Source organism: Sorex fumeus, unplaced genomic scaffold, assembly GCF_029834395.1.
Source record: "Sorex fumeus unplaced genomic scaffold, SorFum_2.1 ptg000037l, whole genome shotgun sequence".
Classification (NCBI taxonomy): Eukaryota; Metazoa; Chordata; class Mammalia; order Eulipotyphla; family Soricidae; genus Sorex; species Sorex fumeus.
Genome location: NW_026606094.1, coordinates 27,656,342 through 27,682,412, shown reverse-complemented (window position 1 = coordinate 27,682,412; position 26,071 = coordinate 27,656,342). Strand labels below are relative to the sequence as shown.

Below are 26,071 nucleotides of genomic sequence, written 5' to 3'. Positions count from 1 at the left end.
AATGTGTCACTGCTGGAAAATGAACACTAACTGTGTATTCAGAGCATTTAATGGCAAATCTGAGTGAAATGTTGATATCTTGATAGGAAAGATTTCTTTGAGCTCTACTAAGCATTTTTGAAAGCAAATTGTTTCAGCAGACTGAAATTACATGCAAAATTATCCGAACTATTCACGTATGACAGGCAGTCACACTTTGTAGCAGATGAAGCTTTCAAAATGTAGGGGATGAAGCTGAATAATATCTCTTGTCTAATTACCTCTAATCCAAGTCTCTGCCCATGGCTAAGAGCATAAGCTGATAATAAATGCAAATAATTATGGTGTACAACATCGTGAGACTCCAGGTAGCAATGGAAGATGCTCATATAGCCCTGCCTATACAAGTGGAGCAGTTATTGTTTTTTGTCAACTATTTTCAAGACTACCACATTCTTAACGGAACAAGAAATACAATATTCCCGGGCTTGATCTATTACATTGCTCTGGGGCCACAAATGAGAGTACTCAGAGGACCATATGTGATGCTTAGGAGTAAACTACGATTAGCCAGGTATAAGGTAATTTATTTAACCCCTGTCCTAGCTCTCTGGCCCCTCTTGTTTTACTTTTCATGTAAGAATCAGAGGGGTGCATAGTTTGGAGTGACTAACAAGGCTTTACTCTCTGAGCTTGCCATGCATCAGACTACCTTAATTATATCAAACATTGATTAACTAAATCAGTTGGAGATATACCATTCATTGCTCAGCCATCATACCCTGAGGACAATGTAATTCCTTAGTCACTGCTTTCTCTGCTTTGTTCATTCTCACTTCATGCCTTCAATTATTCAACAAATTCCTGAAAGATAATTTGATAAAATCTACATGAGGCTAGAAACCAGTAGATAATGACTTAATTCCTAAAGTAAAAATCCATAGTATAATGTTCACTTGTATAATTTTCTAGTTTTAAACAATGATTTTCCTAGTTACAGTTACATGCTTGCTCAACGCTCAAAAAATGAGCATTGAAGAAGTTGTTAAGAGGACGAAGAACCTCCAGCTCTGGACACATCTTTTCAACTCCACCATTCTCCCTGCATTAATATACACCTCAGAGACCTGGGGCCTAAGAAAACAGGATGAGAACGCTATTTGGGTCTCCCAAAGAGGAATCGAAAGAGCTATGCTTGGAGTATCACACTTCACTCAAGTGAGAGAAGGAATCCAGAGTTCCAACCTCCAATGACAACGGAAGATCAGGAATGCTGCCTCGTTTGTCAAGGTCTCAAAAATCAGATGGGCCGGACACATAATGTGATTTGGAGATGACCGCTGGACTAGGACCGTTATGACTGGGTTCCACAGGACGTCAAAAGAACACCTGGCCACCCACCTACAAGATGGTCGAACTTCTTCGTCAAGACCCTGAACAAACGGTTTGATGCTCTTCATGTTCCTGCAGTGAGCAGACACCATTGGGCTATATTAGAATGGAGATGTTACTGTTGCCCACTCAAGCAAATCAGCGAACAATGGGATGACAAGTGATTACAAGTGATAGTCACATGAGTACTTACTCTTTTTAGGTGAAATGTTGCCACCTATTTCTCTCTAGGCCACAAATATATATTTCATAATAATAAGAGCTAACGTCTTGAGTACTGGAAGCCAGTTATTTAAATCTGGGTTTCCCACCTTGGCACTCAACTGTGCACATTTCAAACCACTGATTTTGTTATGGGACATACATTAGCAGCATTCTGGCCTTCCTACCCCATACCTGGTAGTAAATAACCAAAATACTGCTAATTCTTTCCTGATGGCTAATGTTGCCCCTGGTTGAAAAGTATTGCTTGAAATATACAAATATATCAACTTTTTTTGACCACACCCAGTAGTACTCAGGGCTTAGTCCTCATTATGTGCTCAGGGATCATTTCTGGCAGACTTGGGAACCATATGGGATGCTGGGGATTGAATCCAGATACACCATTTAAAAAGCAAGCGTCCTACCCACTGTGCTATCATCATTCCAGCCCCCTATATCAATTTCCTTAATCCTCTCTAAACAACTTCTTGTGTTAAGTCAAACCAACCATTGTGTTATGTTCCACCAAATAGGTAAGAATACTTATTCAATAATCTGCCTGACATCACACTGCTTGTAGTCATACAGTCTACAGTGGACCCAAAGTGTCTAATTCCAGGGCCCTCACTTAATTGCCTTGGAGGCTTACACCTTCTTCCATGCTTAAGAAAAGATACTTGTGTTAGAAGAATCTCTTCCAGAGTTGCTGAAAAATAATTGCTTCAGCAGTAAGATTGATTCCAGGATGAAAGCTGACTCCAAAGGAAGAGGGAAGAGGAAGAAAAACTGTTTGTGCCATGGCCATGGGACCTGAGTCACAGAACTCAAAGAAGGCACTTTCTTAAATGGAGGATCACCTATGTACCAAAAATACACAAAAACTTACAGCTGGCAATTGCTATTTTTTTCCTCACAAGTAATTTTTAGGCTAGGTAAAATGTCACTGAAAATATCAGGCCCACCAGCCAGAATAGGACTCATCATCCCATTCCCTCCTATAATTGGAGATTAATATTTTCCAATTAGAGAGTTCATTTGCAGATGGCCCTTGTTAAAATGCCAATATCCATATTAAACTCTGCTACTCTCCATTTAATCAACTAGTGAGTCATTTAGCAAGCCATTAGGAAGTAAATTACAAAACAGCAAAGTTCTGAGGCGGGCAGGGGAAAATCTGGTTACAAGGTCTTTCTGGGGAAGCCACAAGTGGGGCTGCTAGTCAGGGAAGGACAGGTAAGATAGACAATGTGGGTAGGTGGAGACCAATGAGGAGGCCGCATGGAGAGTGACAGGAAGCACTGGCCTCCTCTGTTCTTCTGAGTACTTTCCCTTAAAATGCAGATTAGTCCCAGTATATCCCAAGAAGGCTACACAGAGACCTGTAAATGTATAGCAAAACTAACACTAAAAACTTCCCCAAGCGGCAATGCTCTTCAAACCAGCTCCCGAACTGCTTTGCTTTCTAATTTACTAATAAGTGGCTTCTTTTTTTTGGGGGGGGGGGGCAGAAGAGTGTTTGGCAACACCTGATGGTGCTCAGAGATCAATCCTGGCAGTGCTCAGGGGACAATATTGGGTGCTGGGGATTGAACCCAGGTCAGCAGCATGCAAAGGCATGTGCCCTATCCACTGTACTATCGCTCCTTAGGCCTTACAATGTACCTGGTTTTTTCTGATCCTAGTTCTTCCTGAACATCTCATGGAACACAAATTTTATCATTTTCTGTGGCAAAACTGTTCTAAACACTCACTGTGAATGCCATCCTGTGGTCAAGAAAGTCTTTCTTGGGGCTGGAGCAATAGCACAGCGGGTAGGGCATTTGCCTTGCCTGTGGCCTACCCGGGTTCGATTCCCAACATCCCATATGGTCCCCCGAGCAACTCAAAGAGTAATTCCTGAGTACATGAGCCAGGAGTAACCCTTGCGCATGGCGGGTGTGACCCAAAAAGGAAATAAAAAAAGGAAGTCTTTCTTGCTGCCTTATGAAGGAGAACAAAAAGTATGTTTGTTTTTCCCTAACTCATTACTGCTAAATAGATACAAGTAGATAACTTCTTATTCTCTGAAAGAGATAGACAATGTGAGAAGCTTTTTTCAAAAAAATAGAATGAAGGTGGGGCTGAAGAGAGAGAGTTCAGCAGGTATGGCACTTACCTTACATGCATTGATGTGGGCCTGATCCCCCCACATCCCATATGGTTCCCTGAGCTGGCCAGGAGTGATTCCTGAGTGCAGAGCCAGGAGTATTCCCTGAGCACTGCCAGTTGTGGTCCCAAAATAAAACAAAAAATACCATAACCAACAACAACAACAAAAAAAAATGAAGGAATAAAATGCTAGTGCAATTGAAATCAGGCTTTATAATAAAGCACTTTAAATCTGCTCAAGAAAGTTTTGTAAACATTTAAAAACTTTTAAACCTGCTAATAGAAAAACTTCTTTAAATATATAAACCCTGGGTCGAGGGAGATGGTTCAAAAGGCTGGAGTACATACTTTACAAGCTGGAGTTCAGGGTTTAATCCCCAAGATTTCATTGTCCTCCAGACATAAAAAAAAAAAAATTAACACACACACACACACACACACACACACATACACGGATACGCAAATTTGGCCCAAGGTTCAAAATTGATATAGCAGGAAAAAAAAATTATTGTGGAACTCTTAAAGGTCAATTTTAAACAAAGAAAAAGCCCATAATTTGGATTAAAAAACTAAGTTGGGTGGTTAATTCCAAAAGTACCCAGATAAAACCTCATACAAGCACACAATAGTTCCCAGTAAGTGGAGTGATGGGAAGTTGTCCTGCAGCTGATCAAACAACTTTCATTGCCTCTTGAGAAAATCATGGTGAAAAGATAAGCATAAACAAGCGAGACTTTCAAAAAGCGTCTATTTATTATATTTTGTAACTATCATCTTTTAAAACTGTGGCCTTAGGAAAATCTGCTTTGGCAGGCAACTGCAGTGGTTCCTGTGGAGAGGAAGTGAAAAGATTGGGCTTATATACAAGGGCTGCTGGCATGTTCAAAGTGCAGGGGATAGTTCATGGTGCAAAATGTAGTCCTAAGTAAATGGGTTTCAGGCAATTTCAGTGTTAAGATAACATCATTAAGAGCAGAACAGATTGTGCTCAAACCCTGCTGTTTATAATTAACACGTTGCTTCCAAATACTCCAGGGTCCCTGGTAAATAGTCTTCTGCTCACATCCACTCAGACCAATCAGAGTATTTTCGTCAGATTCCATGCTGGGCCAGCACCTGTCTGGACAAATCCAATAGAGCCAAAGAACTCCTCTCCCTGGCCAGCTAAGTAGTTGGATGAACACAGCTTGGCTTAGTCATTGTCACAGTGTCCATATGGCTTTGAAGCTTGTTTTCACAAGAAATCATACAAGTATTTTATTATGTCAAAGTTCACCGTCCTATAAACAAAAACAAATAATATGTTAGTGCCCTCACCCCTCTAGACTGTTCAGCTTTGTATGTGTCCTGGGAAGCACATGCTAAACATTTCACATATTTAGCTAAGTATTACTGTAATGCTATTAAACAGTGGGATTGACACTTGATTAAAAAATATTACAACACAATTATCAGAAAGAAGAGGTTTACTTTTTTCCCTTTCCATAAAGTTTACTTTTTATTTTTGCAAAAAATAAAAGAAAACAAGTTAATATTGTTCAACACTTGGCATTTCAATTATATTACAGAAAGTTTAGATTTCATTTGAAGACTATTTGTTTTCTGTGTAATAACTAGAATAAAATAATAAGAGATACCAAACTATTTAAATCATCTTTGTTTCAAAATATTGTTTATCTTCAAAACACCTGTCATATCACTACATAATGCAAATCTCATCTGTCCTCCCTTGTAGTTTTAATTCTTTTCAGTCTTTTGAATATTGGTTGACTTGTGTGTGTATTGTAACTAAATCTGTATGATCCAAGAATACGATACAACAAACAGACGATGTGAATGTATATTTTTGTACTCTGATGGCAGGCAGAATAAAATAGCAGGGAGAGAAAGAGACATATAATTATTTTTCTTTCTCCAAACTCATTCTTCACTATAAATATTCAGGCTTGGAGATTTATTATTTGAATAAATGGTCAAAATAATTAGATATAATGATCCAGCAGTAAGTATAAAATTAAAGCCTTAAGTATTCAATTCTGCAAAAATAATCATCCATGTGAGAACAGCTTTTCTATATACACTAATTGCATGCTCATATTTATTAAACCATCATCAATTAATGTTTTTGTCTATCACTTTATAATACTTTCTAAAAAGTTTCTAAGCAATGACTGACATATTAATTAAAAAAAATCTGGAATGGAGAACTACAGATACTGCTGATGAAAACATATTTAAAAATAGCACAAATGAGATGCTATGGCTATTGTGATACCTAGTGTTAGACTGAAGAATATCTTGTTTTAGTATAATAGGGCCTCTCTGAAGAATACTAAATCTTCCCAAATGTTAAGAAAAAAACACTGCCAAACAACCCTACTTATCATTAGCAGTAATAAAAAACTAAAAATAGTGAAAAACAAAATCTTACCTAAAATACAAAGAAACAAAAGGCTGGGTTATTACATCATAAATCTACTTCACTTCTTTCTTTCTACTCTACAACACCCTAACAGAGTTAGAGACACCAAGACCTCTCTAACATTTTCTACTTTTTCAAATGAAGATATTGCAGTACTAGAGAGAAAGTACAGAGGGTAGAGTGCCTGTCTCTTGCATGCAGCTGACACAGATTCAATTCCTAGCACGGTGGTTCCCTGAATCCTTCCAGGTATGATCCCTGAGCAAAGAGCCAGGAGTAAGCCCTGAGCACTGTCAGTTGTGGTTCAAAACAAAAAAAATAAACAAAAATAAAAAAATCACGATTCTGATAAAAAAAAAAAATCTCCCAAATTAGGCTGTTTTTTTAACCATAGGAAAAAAGAGTGGGACTTGTCTACCTTTCCAGGCACATTTTCCTACAATGACTTTAGATCTTACAATCATAAATGAAACGGTCAAGTGAACTTTATGTAATTTTTATTGGCTATTTTGAGAACAATGATAAGTTTAGCAGAAGCTAAGATTAAACAACTTAAAATTCTAACTATAGGATTAGGAATCACTGTTTAGTAGAATATCATACAACTATACAAAATGATCATTTTTAAGACATACTAAGAATAGTAAGAGGGAAAAGGGGAAAAAATTGCAACTAGGCTTCTGATAACAAAAGAGAAACATCTGTATGACAAGAGAATATAAAGAAATGAAAATACTATATGTTTATTATCTATTTGTGTAGCTATAGCATAGCTTATCTAAATTTTTTTTAACAGAACGGACAGATTTAAAAACAATGAAAATACAAACCTTTTTTAAAAGTTTCATTATATTCCATTTCTCTACTTCGTCACTAGGAAGCACTCAAGTAAACTAAATCACACAGTTAACATTTTCTGATTTTGAAAGAGAATAATTCAGGAATTGATACATATGATGACTTCCTTTTTTGTTATCATTATTAATTATGCTTTTCATGCATACATCATTCCAACATCACATCCATCACCAGAGAGCCCAATTCCCTCTACAGTGTCTCAAGGGCTCCTCCCAGTCAGATCACTCTTTAAAAATCATTTATTGCCCAAGGTGAATGGTCAACTTTTCTCTGTCACTTCTCTACTCTCCCAAATTAAGAAGGTAACATGCCAATTGATCTGTGCATACGTTTTTATGACAGAATTTGATGGAATAACCATAAGCACAATATCACAAATATATCACATATATCCCGAAGATATATCTCAAAGGTAACTCTGAGGTTTAAGAATGGGTCTATGTAACTGAACAAATTAACCTGTGAATTGTGTGACTCCTTAAAAAGTACCAACAGTAAAACTAGGGTAGTAAAAACTATACTATCCCCAAATATGTTGTTGGTACAAGACAAATTTCATAGAAGGGTTACTAAAGGCAGAATGGAGGTTGGCCTGTGAAAAAGACCTTTATTTATTATTTTTTTAAAAAGTTATTTTCAAATAACTTCTCTCTGCAAGAGTGTCTCCCTCATAGTACCCAGGAGGATCTAATCTTATCTTTGCAAAGAAGAGAGCAAACTTAAATTCGCGTACATTTGTCTCCTGGTCTTTTCCCTGACAACCACTCTAACTGACCCCTCCATCGCTCCAATGCCCTCTGCTCTAGCTAAGCTAATTAAAAAATGACTTCTGTAGACACATAGGTGAATTTCTCAGTTACTCTGGGTTCCCCCCATGTACAGGAAATATACATGTTATCAATAAAATTAAAGTTTTTTCTCGTGAAAATAAAAAGTTGTTTTTTTTTTTTAAGTTTTTAACTATGTACCTGGAATGAGTACATGCATCATTTCATGCTTTCTGCTCTTTGTGGCTTCGGATTATTTTAATTCAATTTTAAGGTTCGGGGACAGCTTTTATGTACTTTGGGAGACTTTTGCATATAACCCAAATGAACTGTTTTCTTTTTATTTATTTTTGGGCCACACCCACAGTGCTCAGGGACCATAAATGGTGCCAGACATAGAACCCAGGTTGGCTGTGTGCAAGACAAGTCCCCTACCTGCTATATTCTCTCCCTGGCCCATAAATGAATTATTCTCTAAAGTCAACATCTAGAAAGCAATAATATAAAAAGAAGCTATGGGAATTGACCTGTGAGTAATTTTTAAATTAGAATTAAGAATGCTTTTATACAAATGAATTAATGACATATCTCTGAGCATACTACATTGAGGTGAGGTCCAAAGAAATTAGGAGTTGAATTCAGATCTAGAAAACAGAAAGCCTGTTTGGCCAGTGCTACCTAAGACTCATCTCTTCCCAAGAGATAGGAGGACAGAAACCCCATTCAGAAGTGTGCCTCAGGGGACCAGCCCCGGGTGAATTCATTCCTTGCTCCAACGCCTACCAGTCCACATGGGACTTGCCCTTCCTAATAAAGTGCATCCCTGCTCTTTCTCTATAAAAACTTATTGTAACCAGGCAGACAAGGACTTCTTTGAAAACATGAGTTTGCCATCTTCCAACCTGCTAGCTTCTTGCTAAGAAAACTCTCCTGATCCCCTCACCACATCTTTTGTTTGACTGGCCCTCAAACACCAGTAGAACAAAAGCTTTGCATCATAATTTGGTGAAGCCAGCCTGGAGTGTAGTCTGCGTGTAAGTCCAGGGCAAATAGGACCTCTGCCTACAGGCTGTCCCTTATCCCCATACTGATCCTCTCAAGTCACTTCCCAGGGTCAGAGGAAATAGTTGGGAGTGAGTCAGTGGATCATGTGTGTGGCCACTAAAAGAGGGAAAGTCAGTTACCTTGGGGGGCACGCCCAAGAAACTCCCCCTCAATCTAAACCACATTTCCCTGTGGACGTTGCTGACTGGGAATAGCTATGGGCTATTAGCAGGATGTACGTCCTGATTCATCTGTGAGTGGCCTCTAATTTCCTGTGGGGGGTAGGTGGAAGAGTGCTCTGTTGATGGAGAGAGAAAGACAGTTTAATTTGGTGAGGGTACAAAACCCAAAGTCCTATTCTCAGCATCTGGGAAGATTTTGTGACTTCTACCTCCTCCTTGGGTTGATTTGCACTCGGAAGAGTTCTGGGATTTGGTTTTGAAATTTGATTTTGTTCTATGTGAGTTTGTGTTTGAAGTTTGGTTTTATTCTTTGTTTTGTTTCACAATGGGTAACTAAGTTAAGTCTTTAATGCCTTCTGAAAGTTCTCTGGGCAAGAGGGAGTCCATGGGTAAAGAAAAGATGGTTTTCCACTGTAACACTGCTTGGAGTAGAATGTGTTAGTATTTGAGACATGGCCTAAAACAGAGCTGTGAATTACTATGCTCTAATAAGATTTTAGAATTATTTTGCCAAATATGAGGCAAATGGACAAAATATTAATGATTGGGCTTCTATGTTATTACTTAATACAAGCTCCATAGAAGGGGTCTCAATGGTGTAGAGGGGAGGAAAAGATCACAATTCAATTGGAAGATTTCTAGCTATTCGTCCTATGAAAAAAAAATTTTCTGGAGTTTATAATTTAAATTACTTATTAGGAAAAAGATTAAATGGATAAAAAGAAAAGATAAAATAACTCTCATAAATTTAAAAAAAACTGCTAAATTATAAAACTGAAGACCTAACACTCCCCTCACTCACAAATAAACAACAACAACAAAAAAAACACTCCAAACAAACAAAAATCCATTTGTAGCAGAACTATTGAGTTAAAAAAAAAAGTCAAAAAAGAGTTGATTTGGGGGCTGGAGCTACAGTACAAACAGGCAGGGCATTTGCCTTGCACTCAACCGACCCAGGTTTGATTCCCAGCATCCTATATGGTCCCCCCAAGTACCACCAGGAGTAATTCCTGAGTGTAAAGCCAGAAGTAACCCCTGTGCATCGTCAGGTGTGACCCAAATAGCAAAGGGGAGGCTCAGGGGACTGTATGGGATTCTAGGGAATGAACCCAGGTAGCCACATGCTAGTACCAAGTACTATTGCTCTGGTCCCCTGGCTGTGGTTTTTAAGGATAGTTTGTTAGAACAAACCACCAGGTCAGTTTATTCTATACTTAGCCCTCCCCCCACCCCCGCCCCAGAAAATCGGAGTAATTTCTAATATGAGCAACTGAGAGTGGGAACCATAAGAATTAGCATAAAAGGGAAATACCTTATAAGAAAATAGCTTCTCCTTACATTAGCAGCCTGAGGAAAGGGAATAAAGAGCTATATCAGTAAGAAGCAGATTTGATTCAATACCTCAATTTTCAGAAATGAAATGAAGAACTGACAGTGATGACTGAAGCCTACCTGAAGAAGTAAGGAGCTGGGTTCTACATTAAAAACCGGACAGGGGGAGAAGAAATGAACAGAAACATCCTCAAAGAAGAAATACAGATGGCCAAAAGACACATGAAAAAATGCTCTGCATCGCTAATCATCAGGGAAATGCAAATCAAAACAACAATGAGATATCATCTCACACCACAGAGGCTGGCATACATCAAAAAAAGAATAAGAGCAACCAATGCTGGCACTAATGCAGGGAGAAAAGGACTCTCATTCATTGCTGGTGGGAATGCTGACTGGATCAGCCTTTTTGGAAAACAATATGGCATTCCTCCTAAAGCTAGAAATTGAGCCTCAATGTGACACAGCAAGTCCACTTCTGGGACTATACACTGGGGCCCCCAAACAAATAGCAGAAATGATATATACACTTTCATTGCAGCACTATTAAACAATCGCCAGAATTTGGAAACAACGTGAGTGCCCGAGAACAGACGACTGGATAAAGAAACTATGGTATGTCTATACAATGCAGCTGTTAGGAAAAATGAAGTTATGAAATTCGTTTATAAATGAATGGACACGGAGAGTATCATGCTGAGTGAACTGAGTCAAAAGGAGAGGGATGGATATAGAATGACTGTATTCATTGTGAAATATGAAAAAACATAATATGAGACAAATACCCAAGGACAGTAGAAACAAGGACCAGGATGACTGGTCCATGATCGGAAGCCTGTGTCACGTGCTGAAGAAGAGGGCAGCTGGGATACAGAAGAGGCCACTATGATAAAGATCGTTGGAAATGACCACTCTGGATAAGAAATACATGCTGAAAATTGGTAAAGGAACAAATATGATAAACTCTCAGCATCTGTATTGCTGGAGCTGGGCTGGAGCAATGTAGGGCGTTTGCCTTGCATGTAGCCGGCCTGACTGAGCCAGGTTCGATTCCTCTGCCCCTCTCGGAGAGCCCGGCAAGCTACTGAGAGTATCTCGCTCGCACAGCAAAGACTGGCAAGCTGCCCCTGACGTATTCGATATGCCAAATACAGTAACAAGTCTCACAGTGGAGATGTTACTGGGCCCGCTGGAGTAAGTCGATGAGCAATGGGAGGACAGTGCTACAGTCATCTGTATTGCAAACTATAATGCCCAAAAGGAGGGAGGGGGGGGGGGGGAAAGAGAATGGGAAGAGAGAGAAAGACAGAGAGAGAGAGAGAGAGACAGAGACAGAGAGAAGTGCCTGTCATAGAGGCAGGCTGGGGAGGGTGGGGGGAGGGAAACTGAGGACACTGGTGGAAGAATGAGTGTTGGAACACTATATGACTGAAACCCGACCATGAACAGTTTTGTAACTTTGCATCGCTCATGGTGGTTCAATAAAAAATAAAAAAATTTAAAAAAAATTCAGAAAGGGGCCAGAGAGATAGAACAGTGGGTGTGGTACCTGCTTTGCATGTGTCAAGTCCCATAAGGTCTCTGCAGCCTGGCAGCAGTGATCCCTGAGCACAGAGCCAGAAGTGAAACCAAGTGCTGCTAGGTGTGGCCAAAAAAACAAAAACAAAACAAAACTAGAAAACAGAAAAATTGGTTTGGTCAGTATTGAGGTTTTTTTTTCCCCCTGGTCTTTTTGGGTCATACCTGATGATGCTCAGGGTTTACTCCTGGCTCTGAACTCAGGAATTACTCCGGCAGTGCTAGGGGGACCATATGGGATGCTGGGAATCAAATGCAGGTTGGCAACATGCAAGACAAATACCCTATACAATGTACTATTGCTCTAGCCCCTAGCTGAGAATGTTTGAGTCTGGCCCCTCATCTTTTCCTAAAGGACATAGTCATGTCAGATGTGTGCCTCAGGGGTTCCGCCTGAGGGAAATTTATTCAGCTGGTGGTGCCCAAGAGCTTACAACACACCTTTACAAAAAAAACAATGAGTCTTCCTTTATTTTCTCTGCAAAAATCCCTTCTTGTAACCATGTGGACAAAATGTCCGTTTTTAAAATACAAGTCAACTATCTTCCAAACTGCTAGCTTCTTGCAAAGAAAGCTCTTTCTCTTGATCCCTCACATCTCATGTTTGATTGCACCTTAAGTACTAGTGGAACAGAACCTTCAGACACAGATCTAAGGATATAGTTTTGCCTTTATCATTTTATTTCTCTTTGCTGATTCTTTTACTATACTGAAGGACTATTACATCTCATTTCTTTTTCTCTTGCAGGCAGTTTGAATTTTAATACTTTTTTAGTTTGGTTCTTTTGACACCTGAAAACCACACAAACTTCAAGCTACAATTTCATTTCACAGATGAAAGGAAAAGCAACTGGAAACTTATAACTATCATTTACATAAGAACGAGCCACGGCCAATTGTGAATAAACTACTCAATCATATGTAATTTTTGCACTCTATCATATTCTGTGAATAAGTCTCCCGCTGATTTTCTGCCAAAACTTTCCCTTTGTTCCCTGAGCATTCCACCTGTAGACTGGCATCTGTCCTGCATGCTGGTCCACGGATTTGGCAGTTATAACCCAGGTGGCATGCCAGTGGTTTTCAACTCTTCTACACCTGCGGACCACTGGTTGAAGAATGCTGCTCTGTACTCTATTTGTTTGTTTTGGGGTCATACCTGGCAGTGCTCAGGGATGATTTGTGGCTCTGAACTCATGGATCACTTCTGGCAGAGCACAGGGGTTCTAGAGATCAAACCCAGGTTGGCTGTGTGTAAAGCAAGCACACTACCTGCTATACTTTTGCTCTGGCTCTGCTCTCTACTTATTCAACAAATGCTGTTTTTCACTTCTTTTTGTTTTGGGGACACCACACCTAGAGATGCTCAGGGCCTACTCTTGCCTATGCTCAAGGATCACTTTGGGTGGTGCTTGGGATCAAACCCAGGTTTGCAAGCACCCAACCCACTGTACTATCTCTCTGACATGTTTTTTCTTTATTTCTCCCCACTTCTGGGGTTGCGGTTCAGCTGCTCCTCCTAAAGGATCTTATCCTCCTTTTCAGATTTTTCCAGTGAGTTTAGGTTCTCTATTGCATCTCAGTTAGTCTTGTCCGGTGAGGTTGGTGCTCTTATGCGAAAAAGGCTCTGCCAAGACTCAAAGCATCTACTAACCAACCTAATTCCTCTTGTCACTATCTTAGTCACTAAACAATGAACACTCAGTTGAGTGTCCCTTTCTCTCCTAAAGATGTGCATCGGCCACAGTGACTTCACTGCATACTTCTTTCTTACCTCTCATGATTCCAGTGGTCTTTTATGGGGAGGCGGGGGCACTATAGCAGTGCCCACTGGGCTCTAGGACACTGCCAACAATTCCTGGTCAGTCAGAGGGTTCAGTGCCAGTAGCCAGGGATATGGCGCTGCTCAGGGGCGTCCAGGGCCAGCCCGGCAGTACTCAGGGCCAACATGGACTAACGGCCTCATCTGGCAAAGGTGTGGCCCTGAGCCCTGGGCTATGGCCCCAGGTCTCTGATGGCCTCCTCCACTCTCAGGACCACAGTTGAATGTTTCTATCTCTAAAACTATAAATTCAGATACCTCAACTTCTCACCATTAGGTGTGACCCAAAAATTAAGCAAATGTCCTAAAAAATTAATAACCCTCTCACAATCCCCAGGCCTTTAGAAGATATTGTCTTCTCTCTTCTCTTTTACAGAAAAAAATCATTCCAGAGTATAAACTTATGAGGATAGGCTGCAGATCTGTCCAACTTGTAGCTATCTCCTCAGAGTAGTGGGCTATATGCCCGCACAGGGATGGTAAAGGCAATACAACAAATGAAAAATAAATGAAAAAAAATTATCTGCTGTTTTCTCATAAATAGTGCATTACTGCACTATATTCTAATTCTACCCCACTGTATATTTGAATAAAGATATAAACTACTGCTTTATTACTGAAATTATAAATTATAATGTTCTGCTTGAACTCTTCTCAGCAGTCTTTTTTTTTTTTTAAATGGTGGCCACCTAATAGAGCTCAGGGGGCCTGAGGATTCACCTAGCAAGGCTCAGGGCAATGGTGTGGGACCGATCAATCGATTCTTGGACTGGAGGCCCACAGGGCCCAGCAGTGCTTAGAGGATCATGCATTGTCAGAGACTGATCCCAGGGCCTCACACATAAGAGGCATATGCTCTACCCTTTGATCTATCTATGTCCCTGATCCCAAAAATTGAAAAAAAATTTTTAATTTTTATTTTTGGGCTTCACCCAGCTGTGCTCAGAAATTACTCCTGGAGGGCTGTGGGGGTTCTATATAGTGCCAGGGATCTAATCGTGATAGGCCATGTGCAAGGCAAAGGCTTCACTTGCTATACTGAGATAGATAGTGGGAGAAGACAATCAACCAAGGGACTGAAGTGATAGCACAGTGGGTAGGGCATTTGCCTTGCACGCAGCCGACCCGGGTTCGATTCCCAGTATCCCATATGGTCCCCTGAGCACCAGAAGGAGTAATTCCTGAGTACAGAGCCAGACGTGTGACCCAAAAAGCAAAAAAAAAAAAAAAAAAAAAAAAAAAAAAAAAACAATAAACCAAAAGGAGAGTAAGAGAATAAACAAAACAGTCTGTACAAGAAGTTCATTTTTTGAATAGGGACCAATCTGAGTGGGGCTAATGAGGCCCAAAGCCACTCCTAGCAATGCTAGGCTTAGCGGTGAGGGCATAACAGATTGGTGCCTGGGCTGGGCAATGTCTGGGGATTATTAGGGACACATGGGCTGTGCTGGGGAAGGGGGAGGACATAAGATACTGCAGATCAAGCTCATGGACTCACACATGCAGGGTATGAGTTCAGCCATTTCCCAGGCCTGAGACATACACATTTTTAAAAGTGACTGAGGGTAGTGACAATATGGAAATGGCAAGGAGGAAAGAGGAGCCTATAGTTGATTAGAGTTTGAGGGGAAAACATCAGCTGCCATTAGAGATGACTCCAGTATCCTCAGGGAAGAACTCTAACTTTAAGGCAGAACATTAGGAGAAGATGGAAGGGAAAGAAAGAAATGGGAGGTTAAATAGCAGGAAAGATATATAAACATCATGGGAATGATAGCAGAGAGGGCAGAAAACTATTATTCTTTGAACACTGTACCACAGAAAGCCGGGAAGAGAAAACAAAAATAACAGAGCAGAGACCAATTTCCCCGGGTGCTAGTCTTGCTCATGGCCGACCCGTGTGGCCCAGGTTCGATTCCTCCGCCCCCTTGGAGAGCCCAGCAAGCTACCGAGAGTATCGCACCCTCATGGCAAAGCCTGGAAAGCTACCTGTGACGTATTTGATATGCCAAACACAGTAACAACAAGTCTCACAACAGAGACGTTGCTGGGCCCGCTTGAGCAAATCAATGAACAATGGGAGGATAGTGCTACAGTGCCTCAGACATGTAGGTCACGTTCTTTTCTGGTGAGAGACTGAAGTGCACATCTCTATTTTCACTGATGCTCTGAATTGTTTGATTTGCTAACTACTCATTAGATACGACATCCACAAACCTAAGTTCTATACCTGACTGTGTTGGGCACAGTCCAACAGACTATGGCTAACTTCCTAAAACAGATATGCTTCATTGAAAGGTTATGTCTGACAGATTACCAGATATAGGAACTTTTAGGCTATTGTTTATAATAAGTAATTGTTTCATTAGACATATGAAATACATCCCCCCCAAAAAAATTTATTCGTTTTCTTCTTAATAAGGTTTCCTGGCTTAATCATAAATAACAATACATTTCAAAATATTCATTTCATGTTTCAGGGTCTATGTGTCACCAAAATGTATCAACTACCTGTATCATATCCTAAAACTGGAAGAAAGAAACCAGGGCAGAAGAAGAAACCAGGGCGAAGGCTGCCAACCCATGAACCTCAAAACCTCAAAAAGCTACAACACTCAATAGAGAAGATGTATAGATCATACCCATTTTGTCAAGCACGTGTTTTTAGGCTTTATAGATAATGCATAATTTTATATGTAACTTATTCTGAAGTATACGCAAATACTTAAGTCCTATACTTAATTTTAAGTGGATTTTTATTTTATTGATCGATTTTAAATGATTTTAATAAGAAATCTTCATTTTCAAAAAGAGTGAGAAATCACTGTCTTGTTCAACCTATCAGTCTGTAACTGCATGGGCTCTTCTCCTACCATTCTCACAGAACTAGCGGCAAGCTAGAGATGAAGTCATTTATCCACTCACATAATGATGAACATTTTCTGTAACCATAAGTACGACTTTTTGTGAGAAAGCTCATTTTATCTTTAGATAGATCTCATTTGGACAAAAATACTTCATCCCTAGATCTCCTAATGTTCATCCCTAATCTCCTAGTATTACTCAGAATTAGTTTCATCCACTGTGCCCATGACTTTCTCTGAAATACCTAAGACAGTTATCCTATCCTTTGGAAGCAGTCTCTCTCACAGTGCGGACCTTCATCAGGAATGGGACATGCATGGTTCCTTGTTCTACCGCTCTCCTGCCCCTTCGTGGACCCATGTATTAATGCCCCTCTTACAATTCCAAAGCACAAACAAACACTGTCCTCCAGTTGTTCATCAATTTGCTTGAGCGGGCCCATTTTGAGATTTGTTGTTACTATGTCTGGCATATTAAATACGTCACGGGTAGCTTGCCAGGCTTTGCTGTACGGACAAGATACACTCGCAGCTTGCCTCCGAGAGGGGTGGAGGAATTGAACCTGGCTCGGCCGGGCTGGCTGCTCGCAAGGCAAACACCCTACCGCTGTGCTATCGCTCCCAGCACAGTACATCAAATTTGATCCTTATATGGTAACTCATGGTAAATCTACTTAACAATGCTTGAATCAAATAATATATTTCTGTCAGTGTTACAGCCAAAGTAGGCCTTGCTGTTGTTTATTTGGGGGGCACGTGTGGTTGTGCTCAGGCCTTACTCTTGGCCTTGTGCTCAGGGACCATAGGTGGTGTCAGGGGTGGAACCATGGTCCTCCATGAGCAAATCACATATCTTAAACCATGTAAATCTGGAGTCCCAAAGTTAGTTTTTTTTTTTTTTTAAATATATAGAGACCAGACAGAGTGGTGCTGGGTAGGGGTATCAGAGGCAATTACCAGTAATGCTAGCTCTTGACTTATTTCCCTGGCCCTACTAAGGAGTGTGTGTGTGTGTGTGTGTGTGTGTGTGTGTGTGTGTGTGTGTGTGTGTATTTGGGGGGTGGACAAGAGAGGGAGACGACCCAGCAGCAGTGTTCAAGGGTTACTACTGGCTTTGCACTCAGGAACCACTTCTGGAGGGCTCAGAGGACTGTATTGAGATCAAACCTGCACCGGCCATGTGCAAAGCAAGTGCCCTACCTGCTGTACTAGTAGGACTTTTAAAGCCTTGCACTCAGCTAAAATGCTCAAAATAAAAGCCAGGTTTCTATGAACTTTTATTAGTACATATGAGAGTTCCATTAAATTTTCCTGGTCAGTATGTAACTATTATTTCAGTGTGTGAAGAATCTTGATTCCTATGATCTAATATATTTAGTCAATTCTCCCAATTTTACATAATGTATAAATTGTTAAGAGGTTAATTCTACAGTGAAGTTTATTCATTCTTGGCACTATGATCTTTTGTCTCTTAAATGACCAACAACATTATATTATGAAAAACATTAACTTGCATAGAGCATCATTTATATAATTCAAAACACTTTTACATTAACGGTTACTGTATACATACCTAGCAATAGCTCTGATGAAGTCTAGAGATACTGTGCATTTGTATTTTGGTCCATCAAGTTGATCATCATGGCCAACCAGAGTTAATAGCTGAAGGGTCACTAGAGAAGTAATCTGAAAATTAAACATTTTTATGAGAATAAGATTTAGTAAGATTATAGAATGTCTATTTTCTACAACATTTCATATTTCTAAAAAGATATTTAACCAAATTTAGAAACATTTTACTATTTAAGTTTGTAATCATAAATGTGGACTGTTTAAAGTTCACGCTAATCAAGCTAACAAGTTTTAAAAACACAACTGAAGTAAGCTTCTCATAAGCATTTATAGACTTTCTTTTCTATTTTTGTTTTTGAGCCACAGCTGGCGCTGCTCAGGGCGTACCCCTGGCTCTGTGCTCAGGAATCACTCCTGGTGAGCTGTGTGGCACATGGGGCGCCAAGGACCAAACCAGGCCAGCCAAGTGCAAGGTATACGACCTACTTACTGTACTATCACTCTAGCCTCCGAGCATTTTATGGACGTCTTAATCTAAATACTTCAGTATCTTCAAAGCTATACTTCTTCAAGAAGTTAAAGTGCAGATGTTTTTTTTTTTTTTCAGAGTTGGGTAAACGCTGAGAAGACAGAGGAAATACAATCTTCAGATCTGGACTTAGTCTTGTTTTAAAATTGATCACCAATCAACAAAATGACATCTGTGAGCATATTTAAAGTGATAATAGATAACTAGTTGGAAAAAAAGTAAAACCCACTGTATGCATACTGTTTTTAAAAAATATATAAAACAGGAGACTAATGGGACGATAAAACGCAAAGAACAGAATGAGAAGATATATCAAATGGTAGCTAAAAAAAATGATGGTGTTAAAAGTTCACTTAAATAATGACCAAGTGCAGGTAAGCCTTGTGAGAGATCTATGTGACAGATTGGGGAGCCAAGTAATAATGAGGCGGCTCGAGGAGAGGAAATATATGCTGGAAGTCAAGATAAATTCATCCTTATTTCAGAAACAAGTAGGAATCAGGATAAAGAAGTAATCTGAAATTTTAATGAACAGGAGAGGAAGATATATAGAAATGTGTTAACAAAGTCTCCATGGAAAAACACATTCATTAACAAATTCTTTTTCTGTTTCTAAAGGTATTAATTTGCTAAAGTAGCTGAATACTCATCATTCAAAACTCACATGAAATTTCCCCTTATTACTGAAGACAGGTTTCTTTAGTAGCTTTTTTTTACAATATAAAATAAGATATTATTTTTTATGTGCTACAGGCATTACCTTATAATATTTCTTGTAATTTCTCTGTCTTTAATTCAAATACTCACATATTTAACTCAATTCTTCCATTCAAATTGTATGCTAACTTACTTTTGTGCACATTTTTCAAAGAGAAACATAAATCTGTTGTTAACCTACTTAAATTGGAATATCTTTAGATATCTTATATTCTTATTAATTTTATTAACTTAGTATACAACTCTAAAAGCAAAGTGTGACAAGAATCTGATAAAATCATTTTCAGCTCTATTAGAATTCCATGAGAAAAATATGAATAGCAAATATTGCAATGACTGAAGCCATCACTTCAAAATATAGCAGTCAAAGGGTATTTCCAAAATATCAGTAATTTTAGTGGGGCTATCTGATTTAGTAACAATTAATACATTTAAAATATCTAAGCAAAAATAAAGCAATTATAGTATATCTATCACATTAAGAATTACTAATCCCAGAAATCTTGTAATATTTAACATTGTCATATGAGTAACAAATAATATTATTTTAAAAATCACATAAAAGCAACGGACAAATGTACCAAGAATTTAAAAGTACTTTGGTAATTTACTAAAATATTCTAAGAGCAAAGTTCACAAAATCAAGTACAAAGATAAACCTACAGGGATGTTTTTAACCTTAAGTATAGTAATGAAAACATCTGAAAAAATTTAGGAACTTTTGGAAAATTATTTCTATACCTGCCTAAGAAGACCCACCTTCCTTTCATTACCCAATATTTAAAGTTATCTAATTTCTATTTCCCACTGCATATTCATGAAACTCTTGAGGACTTGCTTCAAGAACTGTATAAATGAGATCTCTTAAAATATTGATATACTTCTTGCCCCACTTTAAATGTTCATGACAATGTGATGAAGTCGTATCTCCAGGCTGTCATTAATCCACTATAAGTATGCTGTATCAGTGGGAATATTACAGCATTCTCTAGACAGTGAAGGTACCCAGAACCAGATTCATAATGGTGTCTCAGTTTACATGCATGTGCATAAGGTAAAGATGAGACTAGAAGTTTTGTTGTTGTTGTTGTTTTGCTTTTTGGGTCACACCTGGCAATGCACAGGGGTTACTCCTGGCTCATGCACTCAGAAATTACTCCTGGTGGTGCTAGAGAAACATATGGGATGCTGGGAACCGAATCCAGGTCGGCTGTGTGGAAGGCAAATGCCCTACCCGCTGTGCTATTGCTCCAATCCCTGTTGTTGTTTTTTAACTTGCTGCAGCAGTTGAAAATTCAGAAACTAACTCAACAGTCAAAGAAATAGACAAAAGAGTCATACTTGCTAAGGTTGCTGTTTAAGATTTAATCTTCTGGAAAAAAAAAAGGGCTCTTTAATAATAGGAAAATGCATTCTTGTATATTCTGAAGTAATTTTTAGCACTGTCTAATTTATAGGAAGCATCACGTGCAATTGAACTTTGAAATATCCTGAAAAATCTTTCATGAATAACTATTAAAAGATAAGATACAAAGATACAGATAAGGTAAAGGTAAAGGCCCTCCCGCTGATCGTCGATTTGCTCGAGCGGGCCCAGTAACGTCTCCATTGGAGACTTTGTTGTTACTGTGTTTAGCATATCGAATACTCTCGGTAGCTTGCCGGGCTCTCCGAGAGGGGCGGAGGAATCGAACTCAGGTCGGCCATGTTGGCCGCTTGTAAGGCGAACGCCCTACCCGCTGTGCTATACAGAGAGGTTAGAAAAAAGATATCATGAGGAGGTGGTGGAGGAAAGCCACGAGGATTTCTCTGCTTCAGACAAGATGGCACAGACTCATATTTAGAGTTTTTCCTGCGAAGTGCAAACATAAACCTATAACTTACAAACATATAACTTACAAGGCTAACCAAAGGAGGACTCTAAGAGGGCAAAAGAGGAAAAATGTATTGGGGCTAAAGCCATAGTACAGCATGCAGGGCCTTGCACACAGCCGACCCCGGTTCAATCCCTGGCACCCCATTTGGTCCCCGAGCTCGCCAGGAGTGATACCTGAGCACAGAACACTGCTGGTAGTGGCCCAAATCCACCCCGCAAAAAAGAAAGAGGAAGGCGCACACACTGCCAGGAAAGCATGACAGACAACAGAGAGGAGGCCCATGTTTTTTTAACTCCTCATTCAACAACACAAGCAGATGCAGGCCCACCATCCCCCACACCCCAACTCAGAACATAAAGCTGCCAGGTGGGCTTCTTCCTTCCCTAACTAAACTGAAATCCTGCCAAAAACATTTGGCAATTATGAATTCTTTACAATCTAGTAAACTCTCCTTTCTGAAAGAGGTAGAAAGACATTTTCACTCAAGGGAAAAACAACTAGCCTAAACTTATGCTTATGCTTTCATTGTTTGTTTTGGGGCCACACCCAGCTGGCCGGGTTGTGGAACCAAATACAGTGAGGGAGTCAGGGATCAAACCAAACTCACTGCACGCAAAGCCAGTGCCTTACCTGCTGTACTATTTCTCTGACTCAGAAAACACTTCTTGTATCTTTATGGTTTAAAGCTCATTTGCAAAAAATATTAATGGCCATAAATGATACAAAATATAGAACCATGGAGTAAATTAAAAGTCATGATAAATGCTTAAAAATTTTAAGGAGAGCTTTCCTAGAACAGTGGAATACTTTTTCAGAAACGTCATTTAAATTACCTAAGTACATATTGAGTTTCACGGGGAAATTATTATTCACCCTCTTAGTTTAAACTATCTATGAGGTTTCTGTTGCCACTGACTTTCAGATTTGGGGGGTGGTGGCCTCTCAAGCAGCGCTAGTTAATCTTTGCTCTGAGCACGACCATGTTCTTTGTTCTCATTCACGTTGACTCTGAGCCCTGATGATGTCTTAACAATAGGAGTTCATGTACCACCGTGAGGATTTTTTTCCCCTTAATCTGAGAGGCAGTCACTAACAAGCTTCAGCTGGAAGTGCTTGATGTTAAAACAGTGTGAACCTGTTCCTGGGCTAATAAACTATGTTCTTCCTGCCAACAAAAGAAAATCAATTTACAACTGTAATTAATTTTTAACATGATCATTATTTTTATAATTCCATAGATTGGTGTGAATGTCAACTGATTTGTGAAATGCCTCTTAACTGCCTGTCCTGGAGAAACACCAGAATATAAAATATATTAAATTGCTTAAATAAAGGAACTTATTATGTGATATGTCAGTGTATGAGGTCCACACAACCCAATAAACCCTCCATCTGATCTGAAGCCAGGCCATGTAATAGCTAACAGCATATAGTATTACCAAGAGAGTTCAACTGACAGTTTACACATACAAGGTGGAACTGATGAAAATATCAATGGAATATATAAGCTAATAATCTCTGCCAACTTTAAGTCATCACTACAAGGGCCAGGGAGATAGTACAGTGGGTAGGGTGTTTGCCTTACAAGTGGCTGCCACAGGTTTGATTCTTGTCACCCCATATGGTTGCCCGAACTCCGCCAAGGATGATCCTTGAACACAGAAGTAGAAGTAAGTCCTGAGCACAGCTGGCTGTGACCCCAAAACCAAAACCAAAAATAAAAACAAAGTTAAATCATCACAACAACAAAAAAAGTGTTTTTTTAAAATAGTTTTTTAAGATTTTGGATCATACCCAGCAATGCTCAGGGGTAATTCCTGGCTGTGTACTCAGGAATTACTCTTGATGTGCTCTGGGGACCATGTGGGATGCTGGGGATAAAACCCGGTTGGCCACTGCAAGGCAAGTGGCCTACCCGCTGCACCATCTCTCTGGCCCACTACAAATTTTAAAGGCAGGGAATCAATTGCTAGTCCTCAAATATGGTCAGATAAAAAAGTGGTATTCATGTTTATAAAGAGAGCAACTAAAGGCAGCAGCTGTAATCTCTAGAACTTTTTAGCATATGAAAGAGACCAAAAGAGCACACTTAGAAAGATGGGAGTAATCACTCAGGAGTGTGTCCTGTGCTCAGGGCACCCTGTGAGACACAGAATGAAGAAAGAAGGACAAAGAATGAAGACAGAGGGTGGGGGATACGACTTGAGAGGCACAGCACATGCCTAGCTTCTGTGAGGCCCTCAAATTTCCAGAATCACTTGGCCCCCAAGCAGAGCACTGCTAGGTGTGGCCCTGATGGTCCCCATTGCTGAGTTGGAGCAACACTTGGCAGGGCTGGAGCGCCAAATGATTAGGCCCACACTGCGGGGCCAAGCACCACTGAGAATCTCCCCCTAGAACCGCTAGGTGTGACCACAACAAAGAGGCGACATGAGGGCGACAAATACAAACAACACTAATGGCATAATATGAATGCTGTGCTTGACGGTATGGTATGCATAAGCACCATTTGATCACTTGACATCCTGTTACTCATCGATTTGCTCGAGCGGGTGCCAGTAACGTCTGCATTCGTCCCTGTCACATGCTAGTGTAGCGAATGGCGTCTGCTCGCTCCAGGAACAAGAAGAGTCTCAAATCTATCATTCAAGATCTTGAAGAAGAAGTCTGACCATCTTGTATGTGGGCGGTCACACAATCTTTTGACGTGTGGAATCTAGTCGGTAATGGCTCTAGTCCAGGGGTCGTCTCCAAATCGCATTACGCGTCCAACCCATCTGATTTTCAACGCCTTGGCAAATGAGACAACACAGCATCCCTGATTCTTGATCGTCGACAGAGGTCAGAACTCTGGATTCTTTCTCTCACTTGAGTGAAGCGTGAGACTCCAAGCATACCTCTTTTGATTCCTCTTTGGGAGACCCAAATAGCATTCTCATCCTGTTTTCGTAGGGCCCAGGTTTCTGAAGCATATGTTAATGCAGGAAGAACAGTGGAATCGAAGAGATATGCCAGGAGCCGAAGGTTCTTCATCCCCTTAGCTATTTCTTTGATGCTCTTGAAGGCGTTCCAAGCCTCTCTCCTCCTCCTGCCCAACTCAGGTGCCAGGTCATTCGTCATGTTGACTTCTCGACCTAGGTACACATAACTGTTGCATTAGGAGATGGTGGTTCCGTTGAGAGCGAATGGAGCATCAGGAACGAAGCTGTTTCTCATAAACATTGTCTTCGTAAGATTCAGCTGTAGTTCGGCCTTTCCACACTCATGGTCAAAGTCGGCCAGCATTTGTGCCGCTTGGCTGATGTTTGGTGTTCTCAGAACACATTTCCACACTATAGTTTTTACAATCACTTACTTTGTTCTTAATAAAACTCTTTCTTGTTAAAACTCATAAAGTTATATAAGGCATGTGTTTGCCTACATACTCATGTATTAAGAATATAGATTTTCTTAGACGTGTAGAAGCACATATCCATGTACACTAATGGAGTGTGTTTTAAGAAAAAAATTGCCAAGTGAAAGTTTATTAGTGTATGCTCGAGCGGGCCCAGTAACGTCTCCATTGGAGACTTTGTTGTTACTGTGTCTGGCATATCGAATACTCTTATAATTCTCAAGAAATGCTAATGAAAGATATATATTTGGATAGAGCGATAGCACAGCACAAGTCTCACAATGGTGACGTTACTAGTGTCTGCTCGAGCAAATCAATGAACAACTGGAGGACAGTGCTGCTACATTTGGCATATTTACTGGAAGCAATACTCCCTTTCAGAAAGGTAATTATATTGCCACAAAAATTAAGTATCAATGTATCACTTTATTGAACAGCTAACGGCAGAATTAATGCAAATGTTTTATTCTTCCAGCAGTCAACCTTACATTTACATGTCACCCTTAAGCAATGACTTCCCTTTACTGTACAGTTCAGTAAAAATTCCTACTGATGGGCTGATAAATTCACAAGACAAAGTGAATGCACTGGGAAAAAAATTTAACAGCAGATTTATAAAACGAGATTTATAAAAACAAGAAACAAACAACCTTTTACCCCTGGGCAATATAGTAAAATATACTGTGCTTAGATTATCTCTGGTGATTATTAATATTGGTATTCTTTACAACAAGCATGCAGCTAGTTAAAAAAAAAATCACAGATCAAATTTACTTTTGGACCAAAAAACATCCCCAAAGAGTTTTTAAAACAGCTGAAATAGGCACCTACTGCAGAGTGGACTGGTGGTAGAATAGTAATACACCCACACTGGGGGTAAGAGGAGATTTGAGAATCTAATTTACTGCACCAGTGGAGACTGGGCATCATGGGGGCGAGGCTCTCAGCTGCTAAAGAAGGGTCCAGGAGGCCGCGTCAAACAGCACCCTGCTGACCTATTCAACAGGGATGGCTGCTCTAAGAAAGACTCCTTTACCATCTCTGAGACCTAAAGCCTCACAATCTCAGTTGTGCTTACATAATAAGCAGTAGAATTATCAGAAAACGTTAGCATGCAAAGAATTTTCTGGAATTCACATAATTTACCTTAATAGCATCAGGTATTTTAGTTGGCTACTGGAATCACTGAAATATTGGAATAAGCCAAATGTACCATAGAGAAGGTACAAAAGAATACTTTTTTATATACTCGGACATTCTAATATCCAAAGAATTTGTTTGTAGGAAAAATGTCCCTTTTGTTCCCCAACTTTAATATTTATAAAGATAAATCTCATATTCAAATCACTTTCCATTAATATCTCGTAGTTATGTTTTAGGATGTTCA

General features: G+C 39.7%; 1 protein-coding gene across 3 annotated transcripts in view; it reads right to left on the bottom strand.

Moving 5' to 3' along the window:
* Positions 1 to 4,457: 4,457 nt before the first annotated feature.
* The window catches only part of ORC5 (origin recognition complex subunit 5), a 76,818-nt gene continuing 55,204 nt past the window's right edge, over positions 4,458 to 26,071 (bottom strand). For all 3 annotated transcript variants that reach the window (XM_056118246.1, XM_056118247.1, XM_056118248.1), the window contains 2 exons: positions 18,169 to 18,281; positions 4,458 to 5,003 (listed from right to left, as the gene is read on the bottom strand). In XM_056118246.1, coding sequence (XP_055974221.1) covers positions 4,958 to 5,003; positions 18,169 to 18,281 — 159 coding nt within the window. In that variant the 3' untranslated portion in view covers positions 4,458 to 4,957. The remainder of the gene's footprint in view (positions 5,004 to 18,168; positions 18,282 to 26,071) is intronic.